This window comes from Salmo trutta, chromosome 21 (assembly GCF_901001165.1).
Source record: "Salmo trutta chromosome 21, fSalTru1.1, whole genome shotgun sequence".
NCBI lineage: Eukaryota > Metazoa > Chordata > Actinopteri > Salmoniformes > Salmonidae > Salmo > Salmo trutta.
In genome coordinates this window covers 29,954,992-29,975,247 of record NC_042977.1, presented here as the reverse complement: position 1 = coordinate 29,975,247, position 20,256 = coordinate 29,954,992, and the positions used below count along the sequence as shown (strand labels likewise).

Sequence of the window (20,256 nt, the reverse complement as noted above, 5' to 3'; positions counted from 1 at the left end):
ATGTATCAATGTTTAAACATTCTTCCAGACAAAGTTTTACTGAATTAAGTAATAAAGGAGTTTGAAGTACAAGTAATGAACTAATTAGATAAACTAATCATATAATATATTAGGGTTTACATAAAATAATGGTCTGTGGTTTAATTCATCCTAACACTCCCAATCCAGATCATAGCATTTGTGTGTATTATAGTTTTGATAGTGGTTAAACTCACATACGTTTCCAGAGTTAGCAACATCAAAGTTCAAGGGAAATGATTGGGATGGTAAAACATGAGTTTAGGGATATTTGAAGTCAATAGATATTACTTTTAAAATAGTATTTGATGCATTCACAAAAAATATATTTTTTCATGAAGTATGGAAAGGTTATGATTTAATGTATTTTTCATTACCCTTTTTAATAGCTTGAGAAATGCTTTATTTATATTGTTTCTTTCATTTTAGTTAAATATTCGACATGACAAACCCTTACATGCCAGACTTCTAGGGTCTTTAGCATAATATCACACCATACAGAGCATGTTGAGAAGAGGAATATGTAACTAACTTTAGTATAGTATCACACCATACAGAGCATGTTGAGAATAGGAATATGTAACTAACTTTAGTATAGTATCACACCATACAGAGCATGTTGAGAATAGGAATATGTAACTAACTTTAGTATAGTATCACACCATACAGAGCATGTTGAGAATAGGAATATGTAACTAACTTTAGTATAGTATCACACCATACAGAGCATGTTGAGAATAGGAATATGTAACTAACTTTAGTATAGTATCACACCATACAGAGCATGTTGAGAATAGGAATATGTAACTAACTTTAGTATAGTATCACACCATACAGAGCATGTTGAGAATAGGAATATGTAACTAACTTTAGTATAGTATCACACCATACAGAGCATGTTGAGAATAGGAATATGTAACTAACTTTAGTATAGTATCACACCATACAGAGCATGTTGAGAATAGGAATATGTAACTAACTTTAGTATAGTATCACACCATACAGAGCATGTTGAGAATAGGAATATGTAACTAACTTGTAAAGAGCTGGGATACATAAAACTGTAAACCCCTTCAAGACAGAAATGCAAACACCTGTATTAGTTCTATAACAATAAATGAAAATGAAATACACATGTTATAATATACCTGTTGTATTCTATGTTTCCCTGCATACACACCCCTAATGCTCATCATTAGGAGAGTCTATTAGAAAATGAAGTCAAAGGAAGTTTTGAGTTTTCATTCGACTCAAGAAAGATTTGATTGAGTTTCCTGTCCTGCTGATGGTCCACAGCTCCCTCTGTGCTGTGACTAGGAGTTTACTTGGATAGGTGGTGGAGTTGGCACTTATAAGTCTTTGCATGCTCGTTATCAAGAGAAATCTATCCAATGTCCAGTTATCCATTGTTCATTGTATCCCATTCTTAGGTGGTGGAAACATAGAAATAGAGACTCACAGAACTCACTCTAGTTCTGTGGGTGGAACTCTTTTCCACTGCCTTCCAGTATCCAACGGATTAAGTCCTGGGTCATAACCCTCAGGTTGTGGGTTGTACAATACAGTTTCCAGTTTTAGAAACAGCCCCATTAGCCAATCAGCTAGCAGCATGGCAGGTCTACTTGGTCTTCTGGGAGCCAATCATCACCTTGGAGACGAAGTTGACAATGGCGCTGGCGGGCTGCTCGGGGTCGTGCTCGGCAAACAGGTGGCACACGTTGTCCTGCCCGCTGCCCGTCTTCCTCGCCACAAAGCCAAAGATCTTTGCTGAAGTGCAGCCATCTTTTTTCCACCTAAGAATGGTTGGGGGAAAGAACACAAGAAGAACATACTGTTAGTAAGGTATCATACAAACAGTAAAAGGTGATGATATTAACCCCACCGTACTCTTATTTCAAATTATGTTCATTCTGGCATCTTTACTCACTTCCGATCTTGAGGGTCCAATGCACAGAAGATGACAGTGTTCACTGCATAATGCCTTCTGAAGAATAACCTGGAAAGAAGAGTGGGAGGAGGGAAAAAGAGAAATGCATATTATTACTGTATATATATATGTATAATTTTATATTACCTTTATATGCATTCCTAATGTGACCATACATATTACGTGTGTGTCTGTCTTTCTGTCTGTCTGTGTATTCTCCACGACTCACTTCCTCTGGTTGTCGGTGAGGGTGATACCCTGTGAGGAGACTTTGAAGTGGACCACGGTGGAGGTGGGCAGAGGGTCTGAACCCAGAGGGTCTGAGCCCAGCGTTACACTGGTGGCCTTCTGCACAGCCTGGTACCCCGTCAGAGACTCCATCTCCACCGAGCCCAGGAACCACACGTTACATGCTGCAGAGAAACACACACGTTACTCACTGATGAAACACACACTACACACTGAACACACACAGGAACCACACAGTACACACTGCAAGACCAAATACATGTTATCTACACAATCACTAAGGAACCGATGTTGTTGTTGTTGCCCAATACTTCATGATGAGCCTTTAATATAATCCCCATTGATTCATCTAATAGTCATACACCTGTATAAACATGTGCGTAATGATGATTTGTGGTTAGTAAAAGGATTTAAGTCCTACCTGCTCCTTGTTTGAGCAGCTCAGCAGCAGAGTTGGTGATAGATTGTGTAGTAGTATTCTCCACCATGTCTTCAAGAGGATCTATGGACATTGGGGGGGATAAAAAGATTTTCTATACAATGTAATGAAGAAAGTGATAAAGGAGGGATAAAGGAGGCATTGATATATCACTGAATTTATCCCTCTACTGGCCCTGCCACTGATTTTTATTTTTAAAATTTTTATTTCACCATTATTTAACCAGGTAAGCTAGTTGAGACCAAGTTGTCATTTACAACTGCGACCTGGCCAAGTTAAAGCAAAGCAGTGTGACAGAAACAACAACACAGAGTTACATGGAATAAACATGCGTACAGTCAACACAATAGAAAAAAAATAAAGTCTATATACAGTGTGTGCAAATGGCATGAGGAGGTATGGCAATAAATAGGCCATAGATGACGTGGGTTTATAGCTACCATGTAGAGGCAATTCATCTAAGTTGACAAGGCAAAGGGTGGCTACTTTGAAGAATCTCAAATATAAAATATATTTTGATTTGTTTAACACTTTGTTGGTTACTACATGATTCCATATGTGTTATTTCATAGTTTTGATGTCTTCACTATAATTCTACAATGTAGAAAATAGTAAACAATTTAGAAAAACCCTTGAATGAGTAGGTGTGTCCAAACTTTTGACTGGTACTGTATATATATATCATTCTAAACTGCACTGCAATTTATAGCCCTGTCACATTTAGTTGCCATGAGAGAAGAGAGAGTAGTGTTCATTTAACTCGCTTTTCCACAGGACACAATATGTTTTGTCAAATACAACACTCTCTATTCTGTGAATGTAAAATCTGTTCTGTTGATGATACTTAGAAGTAGCTTCTCACCTCTGTCAGGTATGATGAGTTTGCAGGGCAGGGCCAGGGGAGTGATTGAGTGCTGGCACACCAACGCTGTTAAACTTCCTGGAAAACAAAAACAATAGAAAACATACAATAAACATCATAGCAATTTAGAGTTGTGATGAGCTTTCAACACAAGGTCTGAAGGTCTGAAGCGCAGTTGTGTTGATTATCCAGTAGAGGGAACTCTGAAACATTTCAAATTATTTCGCTGGTTACACAGAGTAACCAGCAGAGGTCCCCACTGTTTTACCACTGTCCTCAATGGAGTATGTAAAGTGTGCTAGAGAAGAGACACTCACCAAAGTAGGGCTCATTGGGACAGCCCTTCAACCGAACTCCTTTCTGTGTACACTCAATCAGGAAGTGACGGACCAGCTCATTGGACAGATCTCCTCCTATCAGAGAGAGAGAGAGAGAGAGAGAGAGAGAGAGAGAGAGAGAGAGAGAGAGAGAGAGAACTTTGTGATACACTGTAATTTAATAAATGCTCATAACATGCGTATAACCTGTAACAATGCACTATACCTGTTGGCTGTAATGAGGGTTAGGGTTTGTGTTACCGGAGTCTAAGTTCTATTACCCCTGTTAACTCCTATTCCTGAATTCTAAGAGTTACATAAATCTTATCCAATCACTGCTGAGATAAGTGGTATTATGATTTAACAACAGTGTGTCCGAGGGGCATGAGGATCTGAGGAATGTCCTCCAGTACAAAGGGACCTGAGAAAATCCTTCATCTGGAGCCGGCTCGGGATTCAATCTCTTAAGGAGTCACAAAGTAAAGCTGAAGGTGTGGAGAGGGACTGCGTCATAATGTTACTATAGGTGCTAGCCTGCTGCGAGCTTAGGGGGCGAGTGACACCAGAACAAAAGGAGAAAGGGGTCAGGGCTCAGTGGGTTGTGCTCTGGGCTGGGCATAGGGGCACCAGTGTCGTTCAGCGTGCTGTGTTTTAGGGACCACCCGCTGTAGATGTCTGACTGCCAACACTTTCACTCGATTCTACATGTAAAATTGATGCACACTCGATTTGGAATTGACGGCCGGCACTCTGTTCGCAGGTGCTAAGTACTCTCGGCCAGAAAACGCTATTGGTGTGTCTGAGGCCTTACAGGATTACTATCAGCACCCATTTTCTTTCTTTCCCAGAGAGCAACACCAACACATTCCAGGAGTATTCACATTAGTTGATCATGTTCCTTCGGGTTAGGGTTAGGGCTGGCACAATTACCGTGTAATTATGTAATCGACGACTCTGGATGAAGACATTCATGAAAACAAAATAACCATCATAAGCGTAAATTTGTTTGGAATGAACAGCTGACTGAAGATGTGACGGCTGGGCATTCGTGCGGTTGAGTCCGTTTCAGCGGTAACATGGACTCATTACAACGTGATTAAACTTTGTTGCTCCTTGTTGAAACAAGCAAGGTGCTGTAGTAAACAAGTCTTTGGTTGCCTAGGAAACGCCCCCCTCCCTGCAGCAGCAGGATCGGAGGAGAGGAGCTTTAAAAAAATATATATATATACATATATATATATATATATTCAATCAATTATAACGGTGACCGTGGTCATTTGGCTGACCAATATGACCAATAACAATTATCCAAAATTCCATGACTGTCACACCCCTAGTTAGGGTAGAAGTTTGGGGTAAGAAAATATCAAGTTTAGTGTTCTGTAGGCCTATTCCTAGAAATATGTCTGAATATGACTTGAGATTATCGTAATGATTTGTCTTTTCTTTAGAAGTCCTTCATGTTTGTTTTCAATTGAAATATAGCCAGACTCACATACCGCCCCAACAGATCCACAGATGACACAATCTCAATCACACTCCACACCGCCCTTTACCACCTGGACAAAAGGAACACCTATGTGAGAATGCTGTTAATTGACTACAGCTCAGCGTTCAACACCATAGCACTCACAAATCTCATCACTAAGCTAAGGATCCTGGGACTCAACACCTCCCTCTACAACTTGATCCTGGACTTCCTGACGGGCAGCCCCCAGGTGGTAAGGGTAGGCAACAACACATCTGCCACACTGATCCTCAACACAGGGGCCCCTCAGGGGTGTGTGCTTAGTACCCTCCTGTACTCCCTGTTCACCCACGACTGCGTGGCCAAGCAGGACTCCAACACCATCATTAAGTTTGCTGACTACACAACAGTGGTAGGCCTGATTACCGACAGCGATGAGACAGCCTATAGGGAGGAGGTCAGAGACCTGGAAGTGTGGTGCCAGGACAACAACCTCTCCCTCAATGCTGATCGTGGACTATAGGAAAAGGAGGGCCGGACAGGCCCCCATTAACATCGAAGGGGCTGAAGTGGAGCGGGTCGAGAGTTTCAAGTTCCTTGGTGTCCACATCACCAAAGAAGTATCAGGGTCCAAACACACCAAGACAGTTGTTAAGAGGGCCCGATAACACCTTTTCCCCTTTAGGAGACTGAAAATATTTGACATGGGTCCCCAGATCCTCAAAAAGTTCTACAGCTGCATCATTGAGAACATCCTGAGCAGTTTCATCACCGCCTGGTATGGCAACTGCTCGGCATCTGACTGTAAGGCGCTACATCCCTGGGGCCAAGCTTCCTGCCATCCAGGACCTATATACTAGGCGGTGTCAGAGGAAGGCCCAAAAAAATGCCAAAGACTCCAGTCACCCAAGTCATAGACTGTTTGTTCTCTCTGCTACCGCACGGCAAGCGGTACATGAGCACCACATCTAGGACCAAAAGGCTCCTTAACAGCTTCTACCCACAAGCCATTAGACTGTTGAACAATTAATCAAATGGCCACCCGGACTATTTACATTGTTTTTACACCTCTGATATTCGCTGTTAATTATCTATGCATAGTCACTTTACAAATTACCTTGACTAACCTGTACCCCCGGATATTGACTCGGTACCGGTATTCCCTGTATATAGCCTCGTTATTGTTATGTAATTTTCTTGTGTTACATTTTGATTAGATTACATTTTTTTACTTTAGTTTATTTAGGAAATATTTTCTTAACTCTATTTCTTGAACTGCATTATTGGTTAAGGTCCTGTAAGTAAGCATTTCATGAAAAGGTCTACACCTGTTGTATTCGGCGCATGTGACAAATACAATTTGATTTGATTTGAAATGGCATCGGCCATTAAAAAAAATACATTAGTTCCAGGAAGAGCTGCATGCCATGAACAAAGCAAAATATTGCACGACAGGCTATTTCTGAATTGAATTGTGGATATATTTCAATGTGCTTTATAAAACATTAACTGTGCTGCTGAAAAAAACTGCATAAACCAGGATAAATTCCAATCTGGTCCATGGTGATCTAAGCTGGTCGGATGCTGGTCTGACCAGCCTGGTCTAACTGGTTCTGCTGGCCAACCAGCATCAGGGGTGGGCAACTCCAGTCCTCGGGGGCCTGATTGATGTCACACTTTTTCTCCATCCCTAGCAAACACAGCTGATTAATCAAATCGCATTCTAAACTGAAGATCATGATTAGGTGATTATTGGAGTCAGGTGTGTTAGCTGGAGCTGGGGCAAAACTGTGACACCAATCAGGCCCTCGAGGACTGGAACTGCCCACCCCTGCAGGTTATGCTGGCAGATTAGCATGGTCTAGCTGGTCAAGCTGGTCTGACCAGCATGGTCTAGCTAGTTATGCTGGCAGACCAGCCTTCGCTGTGTTTTCGCTGGTGACCAGCCCTTGTTGTGTTTTCACTGGTGAACAACCTTTGCTGTGTTTTGGAAACTGGTGACAAAGATAAACTAAAGCAAAACCAGCATCAAGTCACATTATGCTGACTTGTAAAGTAATTTCAACAAAAATGTAGCCGGAGTGGAATCCCATAATCTGCATTCAGAAATACTGCCAGGGTTAGAAATATGAAAAAATAACCACAACTAAAACATCTAAACTGGAACAACCATTTCAGTAACAGGTACATTAAATCCAACTAACAGATTGGATTAGTTTAGAAAAGTGTATGTTATTTATCTTTGTGTAGCATAAGATAAATTAATAGATTAATTAATTAATCAATGTATATTCAAAAATAGAGATATTGAAAGAAGCAATTCTACAAATATAACTGCAATAGAGCATGCTGGGAAATATGATAATGAAGGGTGTGGTTTTGCAGGCCAGTTTGGGAGTAAACTTCACTTGGCATTTGAGCACCCCAACCCCACCGCACTAACAACATGTACGGTCACAGTTTTGTGTTTATATATTTATATATAAAAAAAGTGTATTATTTGTGAGTTGTGATTTTTATTACTTTGATATCACTATTGGAGTTCTCCAGGTTTATGCATTAATATGCACTGAAATGCATTGGCACCATCTGTTGGTTGGTGACCTTTACACTGGTGATTGTGACCTCACTTCCTCATTCTATTGAGAGAACTGTTCCTGAAACTCGTCAATTTTCTCATCTCATAATTTCTCCTGTTTTACAGATTAGTTTCAGTTGAAGCTAGAAAATGCTAAGTCTCCCCATTATAAGTAATGAACCACACTTGGTGGAAAAGATTTAACATGGAGGTGAACCTAACAAAATTACACTGCAGACAAGTTATAAATATATATTTTTTACCTCTGGATGACTTCATTTGATTATACGATGGCTCAGATTTAGATACATATATGTTGCATTATTGAATCCTTGTAGTTAGATGTTTTAGTTATTTGTTTTAGAAAGCTCACTAGCTAGCCTAGCCTTACGCTAAACGCTAGTTTAGCCATAGCTTTATTATTATTATTATTATTATTATTATGAACAATACAACAAATACAAAAACTGAAATATACAAACAAGAGTACATAAACCTAACAGACAGGGGTATTACATGTCGAGATAAATGTTACATTCTCCAAAAAGTTTATGGTACATATTGCTTTTTTGTTTTTACACTTACTGATAATTTCTGCTTAGCCGTTCATGTATTTTACTATTAGCTGTAACACGGCTAGTGGGAGTCACTGTGGTCGATTATGTACTATCGGGTAACATTTATGTTTACACTGTTGAGATGTGTTGGACAAATATACATACAATTTGATGGTTTTACATGGTAGATAGCACACCTTTTGCACTGTTTGTAAGTGAATTGCCTTTATTTTGGTACAGATACTAATTAGTTGAATTGCAATTACTTAGTGCCTTCAGAAAGTATTCATAGCCCTCGAATTATTCCACATTTTGTTATGTTACAGCCTGAATTCAAAGTGGATGAAGTCTCCAAGAGCTTTCCACACCAGAATTGTGCAACATTTGCACATTATTATTTTCAAAATTTTCCAAGCTCTGTCAGATTGGTTGTTGATCATTGCTAGACAACCATTTTCAAGTCTTGCCATAGATTTTCAAGTAGATTTGAGTCAAAACTGTAACTCGGCTCAGGAACATTTACTGTCTTATTGGTGTCTTATTGCTAAGCAACTCCAGTGTATATTTGTCCCTGCTGAAAGGTGAATTAATCTCCCAGTGTCTGTTGGAAAGCAGACTGAACCAGTTTTTCCTCAACGGTTTTGCCTGTGCTTGCTTAGCACCGTTCTGTTTATTTTTTATCCTGAAAAACTCCCCAGTCCTTAACGATTACAAGCATACCCATAACATGATGCAGCTACCACTATGCTTTAAAATATAGAGAGTGGTACTCAGTAATGTGATGTACTGGATTTGTCCCAAACATAAAACGTTGTATTCAGCACAAAAAGTTAACTGCTTTGCCACATTATTTGCAGTATTACTTCAGTGCCTTGTTGCAAACAGGATGCATGTTTTGGAATATTTTTATTCTGTACAAGCTTTCTTGTTTTCACCACTGGAAAAAGTACTCAATTGTCATACTTAAGTGAAAGTAAAGGTACCTTAATAGAAAATGTGAAAGCCCCCCAGTAAAATATTACTTGAGTAAGAGTCTAAAAGTATTTGTTTTTAAATATACTTAAGTATCAAAAGTAAAAGTATAAACCATTTCAAATTCCTTAAATGAAGCAAACCAGATGGCACAATTCTTTTTTTTTTTTACTTAAGTACTTTACACCACTGGTGTAGTAACTGTGGAGTTAACTACAATACTGTTGCTCCATCCTCAGTTTTCTCCTATCACAGCCATTAAACTCTGTAACTTTTTTAAAGTCACCATTGGCCTCATGGTGAAATCCCTGAGCAGTTTCCTTCCTCTCCGGCAACCGAGTTAGGAAGGACGCCAGTATCTTTGTAGTGACTGGGTGTAGTGTATTGATACACCATGCAAAGTGTAATTAATAACGTCACCACGCTCAAAGGGATATTCAATGTCTGTTACCAATAAGTGCCCTTCTTTGCGAGGCATTGGAAAACCTTCCTGGTCTTTGTGGATAAATCTGTGTTTGTAATTCACTGCTCGATTGAGGAACCTTACAGATCATTGCATATGTGGGGTACAGAGATAAGATAGTCATTTAAAACTCATGTTAAACACTATTATGGCACACAGAGTCCATGCAACTTATTATGTGACTTGTTAAGCAAATCTTTACTCCTGAACTGATTTAGGCTTTACATAACACAGGGGTTAAATACTTATTGACTCAAGATATTTTAGCTTTTCATTTTTAATTAATTTGTAAAAATGTTTAAAAATATACATATATACATTATTCTACTTTGACATTATGGGGTATTGTGTGTAGCCCAGTGACCAAAAACAATCTCAATGTAATCCATTTTAAATTCAGGCTGTAACGCAACAAAATGTGGAAAAAGTAAAGGGTTGTGAATACTTTCTGAAGGCTCTGTATATGTACTGTTAAAGAGACTGAACATAGGATATAAAAATATGTGAATGTATATTTTTCTACCAAGCATTCTTATGAACCAGATAATTGACCCTTTATTCTTTTGGAAAAAATATGTTTATTACATTCTATTGAGATAACTTATCCTGAAACCAGGCAACTTTATCTTGTCTCATCATTTCTCATGTTCTACAGGAAACATATTAAATGTTTTTTTTTTATTACAGGAAATTTGCTTTAAAACTGCAACATTTTCTCAGACAAATGGTAAAATGTGTAAATAGCATGAGATTAGCTATAAAACTGCAAATTCTTCTTTCTCCCCATGGCAAAAAAACAAAAAGTTCAACCCCCCCCCCCCAGACAACACATTGTTCGTGCGCAGCTTGCATACAAGGCACACGCGATCTACCGGTGCACTGAACGTTTGTGTCGATCTGGTAAACAACTGAATAGGTCTTTATCATTCAACAGCATCACCTTCAATCTATGCTGATAGTATTTAAGTCACATATACAGTGCATTTGGAAAGTATTCAGACTGCTTGACTAATTTCCATATTTTGAAACATAACAGCCTTATTCTAAAATTGATTAAATTGTGTTTTTCCCTCATCAATCTATACACAATACTACACATTACTAAGCAAAAAACATGTTTTTAGAATTATTTGCAAAAAAAGGTAAATACAATTTTTTTATATTACATTTACATATTGTAAGTATTCAGACCCTTTAATCAGTACTTTGTTGAAGCACCTTTGGCAGCTATTACAGCCTCGAATCTTGGGTATGACGCTACAAGCTTGGCACTAGAGGTCGATCGATTAATCGGAATGGCCGATTAATTAGGGCCGATTTCAAGTTTCATAACACTCGGTAATCGGTATTTTTGGACACCGATTGTGGCCGATTTTTAAACATGTATTTTTTTACACCTTTATTTAACTAGGCAAGTCAGTTAAGAACACATTCTTATTTTCAATGACGGCCTAAGAACGGTGGGTTAACTGCCTTGTACAGGGGCAGAAAGACAGATTTTTACCTTGTAAACTCGGGGATTCGTTTTTGCAACCTTCCGGTTACTAGTCCAACGCTCTAACCACCTGCCTTACATTGCACTCCACGAGGAGCCTGTGTGGCAGGCTGACTACCTGTTATGCGAGGGCAGCAAGAAGCCAAGGTAAGTTGCTAGCTAGCATTAAACTTATCTTATAAAAAACAATCAATCTTAACATAATCACTAGTTAACTACACATGGTTGATGATATTACTAGTTTATGTAGCGTGTCCTGCGTTGCATATAATCGTTGCGGTGCCTGTTAATTTCTCATCGAATCACAGCCTACTTCACCAAACGGGTAATGATTTAACAAGTGCATTCACGAAACAAAGCACTGTCATTGCACCAATGTGTACCTAACCATAAACATCAATGCCTTTCTTTAAAATCAATACACAAGTATATATTTTTAAACCTGCAAATTTAGTTAATATTGCCTGCTAAGATGAATTTCTTATAACTAGGGAAATTGTGTCACTTCTCTTGCATTCTGTGCAAGCAGTCAGGGTATATGTAGCAGTTTGGGCCGCCTGGCTCGTTGCAAACTGTGTGAAGTCCATTTATTCCTAACGAAGACCGTAATTAATTTGCCAGAATTGTACATAATTATGACATAACATTGAAGGTTGTACAATGTAACAGCAATATTTAGACTTAGGGATGCCACCCGTTAGATAAAATATGGAACAGTTCCGTATTTCACTGAAAGAATAAACGTTTTGTTTTCGAAATGATAGTTTCCGGATTTTACCATAATAATGACCAAAGGCTCGTATTTCTATGTGTTATTATGTTATAATTAAGTCTATGATTTGATATTTGATAGAGAAGTCTGACTGAGCGATGGTAGGCAGCAGCAGGCTCGTAAGCATTCATTCAAACAGCACTTTCGTGCGGTTTCCAGCAGCTCTTCGCTGTGCTTCAAGCATTGAGCTGTTTATGACTTCAAGCCTATCAACTCCCGAGATTAGGCTGGTGTAACTGATGTGAAATGGCTAGCAAGTTAGCGGGGTGCGCGCTAATAGCGTTTCAATCGGTGACGTCACTCGCTCTGAGACTTGGAGTAGTTGTTCCCCTTGCTCTGCAAGGGCCGCGGCTTTTGTGGAGTGATGGATAACGATGCTTCGAGGGTGGCTGTTGTCGATGTGTTCCTGGTTCGAGCCCAGGTAAATCAAATCAAATCAAATTTATTTATATAGCCCTTCGTATATCAGCTGAAATCTCAAAGTGCTGTACAGAAACCCAGCCTAAAACCCCAAACAGCAAGCAATGCATGTGAAAGAAGCACGGTGGCTAGGAAAAACTCCCTAGGAAAAACTCCTTAGAAAGGCCAAAAACCTAGGAAGAAACCTAGAGAGGAACCAGGCTATAAGGGGTGGCCAGTCCTCTTCTGGCTGTGCCGGGTGGATATTATAACAGAACATGGTCAAGATGTTAAAATGTTCATAAATGACCAGCATGGTCAAATAATAATAATCATAGTAGTTGTCGAGGGTGCAACAAGCACGTCCGGTGAACAGGTCAGGGTTCCGTAGCCGCAGGCAGAACAGTGGGAACTGGAGCAGCAGCATGGTCAGGGGCGAGGAGAGGGACAGAAGCTATACTGTTACACTGGCAATACTAAAGTGCCTATAAGAACATCCAATAGTCAAAATAGTCAATAGTCCTATAATTCCTATAATAACTACAACTTAAAACGTCTTACCTGGGAATATTGAATACTCATTTTAAAAGGAACCACCAGCTTTCATATGTTCTCATATTTTGAGCAAGGAACTAAAACGTTAGCTTTTTTTACATGGCACATACAGTGGGGGGAAAAAGTATTTGATCCCCTGCTGATTTTGTACGTTTGCCCACTTACATTGAAATGATCCGTCTATAATTTTAATAGTAGGTTTATTTGAACAGTGAGAGACAGAATAACAACAAAAAAATCCAGAAAAACGCATGTCAAAAATGTTATAAAATGATTTGCATTTTAATGAGGGAAATAAGTATTTGACCCCTCTGCAAAACATGACTTAGTACTTGGTGGCAAAACCCGTGTTGGCAATCACAGAGGTCAGACGGTTCTTGTAGTTGGCCACCAGGTTTGCACACATCTCAGAAGGGATTTTGTCCCACTCCTCTTTGCAGATCTTCTCCAAGTCATTAAGGTTTCGAGGCTGACGTTTGGCAACTCAAACCTTCAGCTCCCTCCACAGATTTTCTATGGGATTAAGGTCTGGAGACTGGCTAGGCCACTCCAGGACCTTAATGTGCTTCTTCTTGAGCCACTCCTTTGTTGCCTTGGCCGTGTGTTTGGGTTCATTTTCATGCTGGAATACCCATCCATGACCCATTTTCAATGCCCTGGCTGAGGGAAGGAGGTTCTCACCCAAGATTTGACGGTACATGGCCCCGTCCATCGTCCCTTTGTTGCGGTGAAGTTGTCCTGTCCCCTTAGCAGAAAAACACCCCCAAAGCATAATGTTTCCACCTCCATGTTTGACGGTGGAGATGGTGTTCTTGGGGTCATAGACAGCATTCCTCCTCCTCCAAACACGGCGAGTTGAGTTGATGTCAAAGAGCTCCATTTTGGTCTCATCTGACCACAACACTTTCACCAGTTGTCCTCTGAGTCATTCAGATGTTCATTGGCAAACTTCAGACAGGCATGTATATGTATTCTTGAGCAGGGGGACCTTGCGGGCGCTGCAGGATTTCAGTCCTTCATGGCGTAGTGTGTTACCAATTGTTTTCTTGGTGACTATGGTCCCAGCTGCCTTGAGATCATTGACAAGATCCTCCCGTGTAGTTCTGGGCTGATTCCTCACCGTTCTCATGATCATTGCAACTCCACGAGGTGAGATCTTGCATGGAGCCCCAGGCCGAGGGATATTGACAGTTCTTTTGTGTTTCTTCCATTTGCGAATAATCGCACCAAATGTTGTCACCTTCTCACCAAGCTGCTTGGCGATGGTCTTGTAGCCCATTCCAGCCTTGTGTAGGTCTACAATCTTGTCCCTGACATCCTTGGAGAGCTCTTTGGTCTTGGCCATGGTGGAGAGTTTGGAATCTGATTGATTGATTGCTTCTGTGGACAGGTGTCTTTTTTACAGGTAACAAGCTGCGGTTAGGAGCACTCCCTTTAAGAGTGTGCTCCTAATCTCAGCTCGTTACCTGTATAAAAGACACCTGGGAGCCAGAAATCTTTCTGATTGAGAGGGGGTCAAATACTTATGTCCCTCATTAAAATGCAAATCAATTTATAACATTTTTGACATGCGTTTTTCTGGATTTTTTTGTTGTTATTTTGTCTCTCACTGTTCAAATAAACCTACCATTAAAATTATAGACTGATCCTTTCTTTGTCAGTGGGCAAACATACAAAAAATCAGCAGAGGATCAAATACTTTTTCCCCCCACTGTATTGCACTTTTACTTTCTTCTCCAACACTTTGTTTTTGCATTATTTAAACCAAATTGAATATGTTTCATTATTTATTTGAGGCTAAATTGATTTTATTGATGTATTATATTAAGTTAAAATAAGTGTTCATTCAGTATTGTTTTAATTGACATTATTACAAATAAATAAATAAAAATCGGCCGAATAATCGGCATCGACCTTTTTTGGGCCTCCAATAATCGGTATCGGTATCGGCGGTGAAAAATCATAAATCGGTCGACCTCTACTTGGCACACCTGTATTTGGGGAGGTTCTCCAATTCTTCTCTGCAGATCCTCTCAAGCTCTGTCAGGTTGGATGGGGAATGTCGCTGCACAGCTGTTTTCAGGTCTCTCCAGAGATGTTAGATCGAGTTCAAGTCCAGGCTCAGGCTGGGCCACTCAAGGACATTCAGAGACTTGTCCCGAAGCCACTCCTGCGTTGTCTTGGCTGTGTGCTTAGGGTCATTGTCCTGTTGGAAGGTCAACCTTTACCCCAGTCTGAGGTCCTGAGCACTCGGGAGCAGGTTCTCACCAACGATCTCTCTGTACTTTGCTCCGTTCATCTTCCCCTCGATCCTGACTAGCCTCCCAGTCCCTGTCGTGGAAAAACATCTCCACTGCATGATGCTGCTACCCCCATGCTTCACCGCAGGGACGGTGCCAGGTTTCCTCCAGACGTGATGCTTGGCATTCAGGCCGAGGAGTTCAATCTTGGTTACATCAGACCAGAGAATCTTGTTTCTCATGGTCCGAAAGTCTTTAGGTGCTCTTTTGTCAAACTCCAAGTGGGCTGTCATGTGCCTTTTATTGAGGAGTGGCTTCCATCTGGCCACTCTACCATAAAGACCTGATTGATGGAGTGCTGCAAAGATGGTTGTCCTTCTGGAAGGTTCTCCCATCTCCATAGAGGAACTCTGGAGCTCTGTCAGAGTGACCATCGGGTTCCAAGTCACCTCCCTTACCAAGGCCCTTCTCCCCCGATTGTGAAGTTTGGCCGGGTGACCAGCTCTGGCAAGAGTCTTGTTGCAACCAAACTTCTTCCATTTAAGAACGATGGAAGCCACTGTGTTCTTTTGGACCTTCAATGCTGCAGAATTTTTTTGGTATCCTTCCGCAGATCTGTGCCTCAACACAATCCTGTCTCGGCACTCTACGGACAATTCCTTTGACCTCATGGCTTGGTTTTTGCTGACATGCACTGTCAACTGTTGGACCTTATATAGACAGGTGTGTGCCATTCCAAATCTAGTTGTAGAAACATCTCAAGGATGATCAATGGAATCAGGATGCACCTGAGCTCAATTTCGAGGCTCATAGCAAAGGGTCTGAATAAGGTATTTATGTTTTTTATTTTAAATACATTTCTAAAAACCTGTTTTCGTTTTATCATTATGGGCTATTGTGTGTAGATTGATGAGGGAAAAGGTAATTTAATTCATTTTAGAATAAGGCTGTAACGTAACAAAATGTGGAAAAGGTGAAGGGGTCTGAGTACTTTCCGAATGCACTGTACATTGCCAGCACTGCCCATCCCCCACTGAAATGGACTCCAACATGGCTAGTTGCTGTTCAGCACGTGGACTTGTTTTAGTAGAAGATGCACACGAGCAAGAAAGGGATGGCCTTACTGCTGCTGGACATTACTTGCAAGTAGCAACATTGGATATTTGCATTGATTATTGGTGTTATTGGTATAGCTAGAATGTGTAGTTATTTCTATAATGTTAGTAACGTTTCATAAAACACTATTGTAGCCTGTGTATTTTAGCCTAAAGAAAAGGATTAGGATTAGGAAGTTTGTACACATCCATATACACACACTCTCATTCAAATACACACATACAAGGACACACACGTATGTAAATAGTGCCAGACATGCACTCAAACATATACAGTTGGCCTTGCTGTTATGATTTTAGTTGTCCTTGATGTCCCTTGTTTTTTTTTTGCATTGTTGTTTTCTGTTTTCTTTTGTCTTTTTCTTTTTCTCATGAGTTCATTTTCTTGGTTGTTGGTGCATTGGGGGGTGGGGTTCTTGGGGGTGGGGAATGGAATAAAAAAATATTTAAAAAATATTTATTTTTCTTGGGGGGGTGACTGTGGGAGGGGTCTCGGATGGTTGAGAGACAGCTATGGGGAACTGTAGGGGGATCCTGGAGGGTTTGTGTCCCCGTTTTATTTTGTCCTTGTGGGAGATCTGTCGACGTGCCCTTGAGCAGGGCGTTGACCCTAGATGCTTCTGTGTGTCGCACTGAATGGGAGTCTGTTGGATGACTGGTGTGGTGTAGTTGTTGAGCGACTTCACTGCAAGCAAATTGTATGTTTTGGATATTCAATTAAAAAAAGAAAAAAAAGGAAAACAAATATAAGAAAAGGATGGAGCGGTAACATAAGGCACCTTATGTGAACAAAACATTCAGATTGAAGTATATTATAGAACACTATGTGTCTGACACATATAATATGAAATCCTCTAATTTATTTTTGTCACAGAAAATGTACAACTTTATCACTGGAGAAACTTGAATCAGGGATGGTAATCTACCAAGAGACTCAACAAGCGATTACAACACTTCCTGTAATTCGTGTGTGCGCAAAGAAGATTCTTGCAGAAGTCAATGGAAAAGTGTCATGTTCTAAGCTACAGGAAGAAGCCTAATTGCATTTTGAGTATCTTGTTTTTCTAATTTGCCTAGCTCGCACAAGTCGGGGATTCTTCTGTCGACTACTTTCCATTCCATGTCCAGTCTCATAAGCGATATAAACAAAATAGTGAATAACGTAAGAACACGTTTATGAAGTTAGACATTACTATATTGGCCTGTTCAATGTGGATTCTTCAATAGCATAACCAGTTTCATGTGTCTTTTATTGAAAACATGTGGTTATGGTAATGTTCGGTGTTAGGGCTGTTAAATGCTACAACAGATTCATGAACATTACCCTGCACATATTGTGTAGACCTGTAGATTTATTTGACTTCAGGAATGATGTTGAACCCTTGCTCGGATAAAACCTCTCTTTAATAAACAATTGATCAGTCACTGTCACCCATACTCACCTACAGGTAAGTCTACTCTTGGCTGGCTGACTTTGAGAAAATGCAAACACAACACTATTTAGGATATCTACTTTATTCAAATGGTATACTGACTCACTTTTGCAAGAAATCCTGAACATGCTGCAAAGCAATTGTGGTCTTACAGGGACCCTGTTTATAGCGTATGTGGTAGAGGTCGACCGATTAATCGGAATGGCCGATTAATTAGGGCCGATTTCAAGTGTTCATAACAATCGGTAATCGGTATTTTTGGCCACCGATTTGCCGATTATTATATATTAAAAAACCGTAAATATTTTTTAACTAGGCAAGTCAGTTAAGAACACATTCTTATTTTCAATGACGGCCTAGGAACGGTGGGTTAACTGCCTTGTTCAGGGGCAGAACAACAGATTTTTACCATGTCAGCTTGGGGATTCAATCTTGCAACCTTACGGTTAACTAGTCCAATGCTCTAACCACCAGCTTTACATTGCACTCCACGAGGAGCCTGCCTGTTATGTGAATGCAGTAAGAAGCCAAGGTAAGTTGCTAGCTAGCATTAAACTTATCTTATAAAAAACAATCAATCAATCAATCAATCATAATCAGTAGTTAACTACACATGGTTGATGATATTACTAGTTTATCTAGCCTGTCCTGCGTTGCATATAATCGATGCGGTGCGCATTCGCGATAAAGGACTGGCGTTGCTCCAACGTGTACCTAACCATAAACATCAATGTCTTTCTTAAAATCAATACACAAGTATATATTTTTAAACCTGCATATTTAGTTAATATTGCCTGCTAACATGAATTTCTTTTAACTAGGGAAAATGTGTCACCTCTGCAACAGAGTCAGGGTATATGCAGCAGTTTGGGCCGCCTGGCTCGTTGCGAACTGTGAAGACTATTTCTTCCTAACAAAGACTGCCAACTTCGCCAAATGGGGGATGATTTAACAAAAGCGCATTTGCGAAAAAAGCACAATCGTTGCACGACTGTACCTAACCATAAACATCAATGACTTTCTTAAAATCAATACACAGAAGTATATATTTTTAAACCTGCATATTTAGCTAAAAGAAATCCAGGTTAGCAGGCAATATTAACTAGGTGAAATTGTGTCAGTTCTCTTGCGTTCATTGCACGCAGAGTCAGGGTATATGCAACAGTTTGAGCCGCCTGGCTCGTTGCGAACTAATTTGCCAGAATTGTACGTAATTATGACATAACATTGAAGGTTGTGCAATGTAACAGGGATATTTAGACTTAGGGATGCCACCCGTTAGATAAAATACGAAACGGTTCCGTATTTCACTGAAATAATAAACGTTTTGTTTTCGACATGATAGTTTCCGTATTCGACCATATTAATGACCTAAGGCTCGTATTTCTGTGTGTTTATTATATTATAATTAAGTCTATGATTTCATATTTGATAGAGCAGTCTGACTGAGCGATGGTAGGCAGCAGCAGGCTCGTAAGCATTCATTCAAACAGCACTTTTGTGTGTTTTGCCAGCAGCTCTTCGCTGTGCTTCAAGCATTGCGCTGTTTATGACTTCAAGCCTGTCAACTCCCAAGATTAGGCTGGTGTAACCGATGTGAAATGGCTAGCTAGATAGCGGGGTGCGCGCTAATAGCGTTTCAAACGTCACTCGCTCTGAGACTTGGAGTAGTTGTTCCCCTTGCTCTACATGGGTAACGCTGCTTCGGGGGTGGCTGTTGTCGATGTGTTCCTGGTTCGAGCCCAGGTAGGAGTGAGGAGAGGGATGGAAGCTATTGTCACGACTTCCGCCGAAGTCGGCCCCTCTCCTTGTTCGGGCCGCGTTCGGCGATCGACGTCACCGGCTTACTAGTTAGCACCGATCTATATTTCCCTGTTTGTTTGGTTTTGTCTTAATTATACACACCTGTTTCATATTACCTGATTATGTTCATTATTTAACCCTCTGGCTTTCCTGTTTGTCTTGTCCATGATTGTTTCCTGTTTTGTAATTGTTGGAGGTGTTTCTCCCAACCATGTTTTATTGCTGTGGGAGAAGTTGGATTATTGTTTTGAGTAAACACATTTTGTTTGCACTCATCCCTGTGTCCTGCGCCTGACTCCGATACTTCTCCTACGAAAATCATTACAGCTATACTGTTACACTGGCAATACTAAAGTGCCTATAAGAACATCCAATAGTTAAAGGTATATGAAATACAAATCGTATAGAGAGAAATAGTCCTATAATTCCTATAATAACTACAACCTAAAACTTCTTACCTGGGAATATTGAAGATTCATGTTAAAAGGAACAACCAGCTTTCATATGTTCTCATGTTCTGAGCAAGGAACTTAAACGTTAGCTTTTTTACATGGCACATATTGCACTTTTACTTTCTTCTCCAACACTTTGTTT

At 40.1% G+C, this 20,256-nt stretch overlaps 1 protein-coding gene across 1 annotated transcript in view; it reads right to left on the bottom strand.

The window, feature by feature from the left end:
• Positions 1-382: 382 nt before the first annotated feature.
• Positions 383-20,256, bottom strand: part of LOC115157127 (tensin-3) — a 73,621-nt gene continuing 53,747 nt past the window's right edge. The window contains exons 21-26 of the mRNA XM_029705105.1: positions 3,813-3,908; positions 3,496-3,573; positions 2,616-2,696; positions 2,175-2,358; positions 1,946-2,014; positions 383-1,811 (exon numbers count right to left, since the gene is read on the bottom strand). Of these exons, the coding sequence (XP_029560965.1) occupies positions 1,637-1,811; positions 1,946-2,014; positions 2,175-2,358; positions 2,616-2,696; positions 3,496-3,573; positions 3,813-3,908 (683 nt within the window). The 3' untranslated portion in view covers positions 383-1,636. The remainder of the gene's footprint in view (positions 1,812-1,945; positions 2,015-2,174; positions 2,359-2,615; positions 2,697-3,495; positions 3,574-3,812; positions 3,909-20,256) is intronic.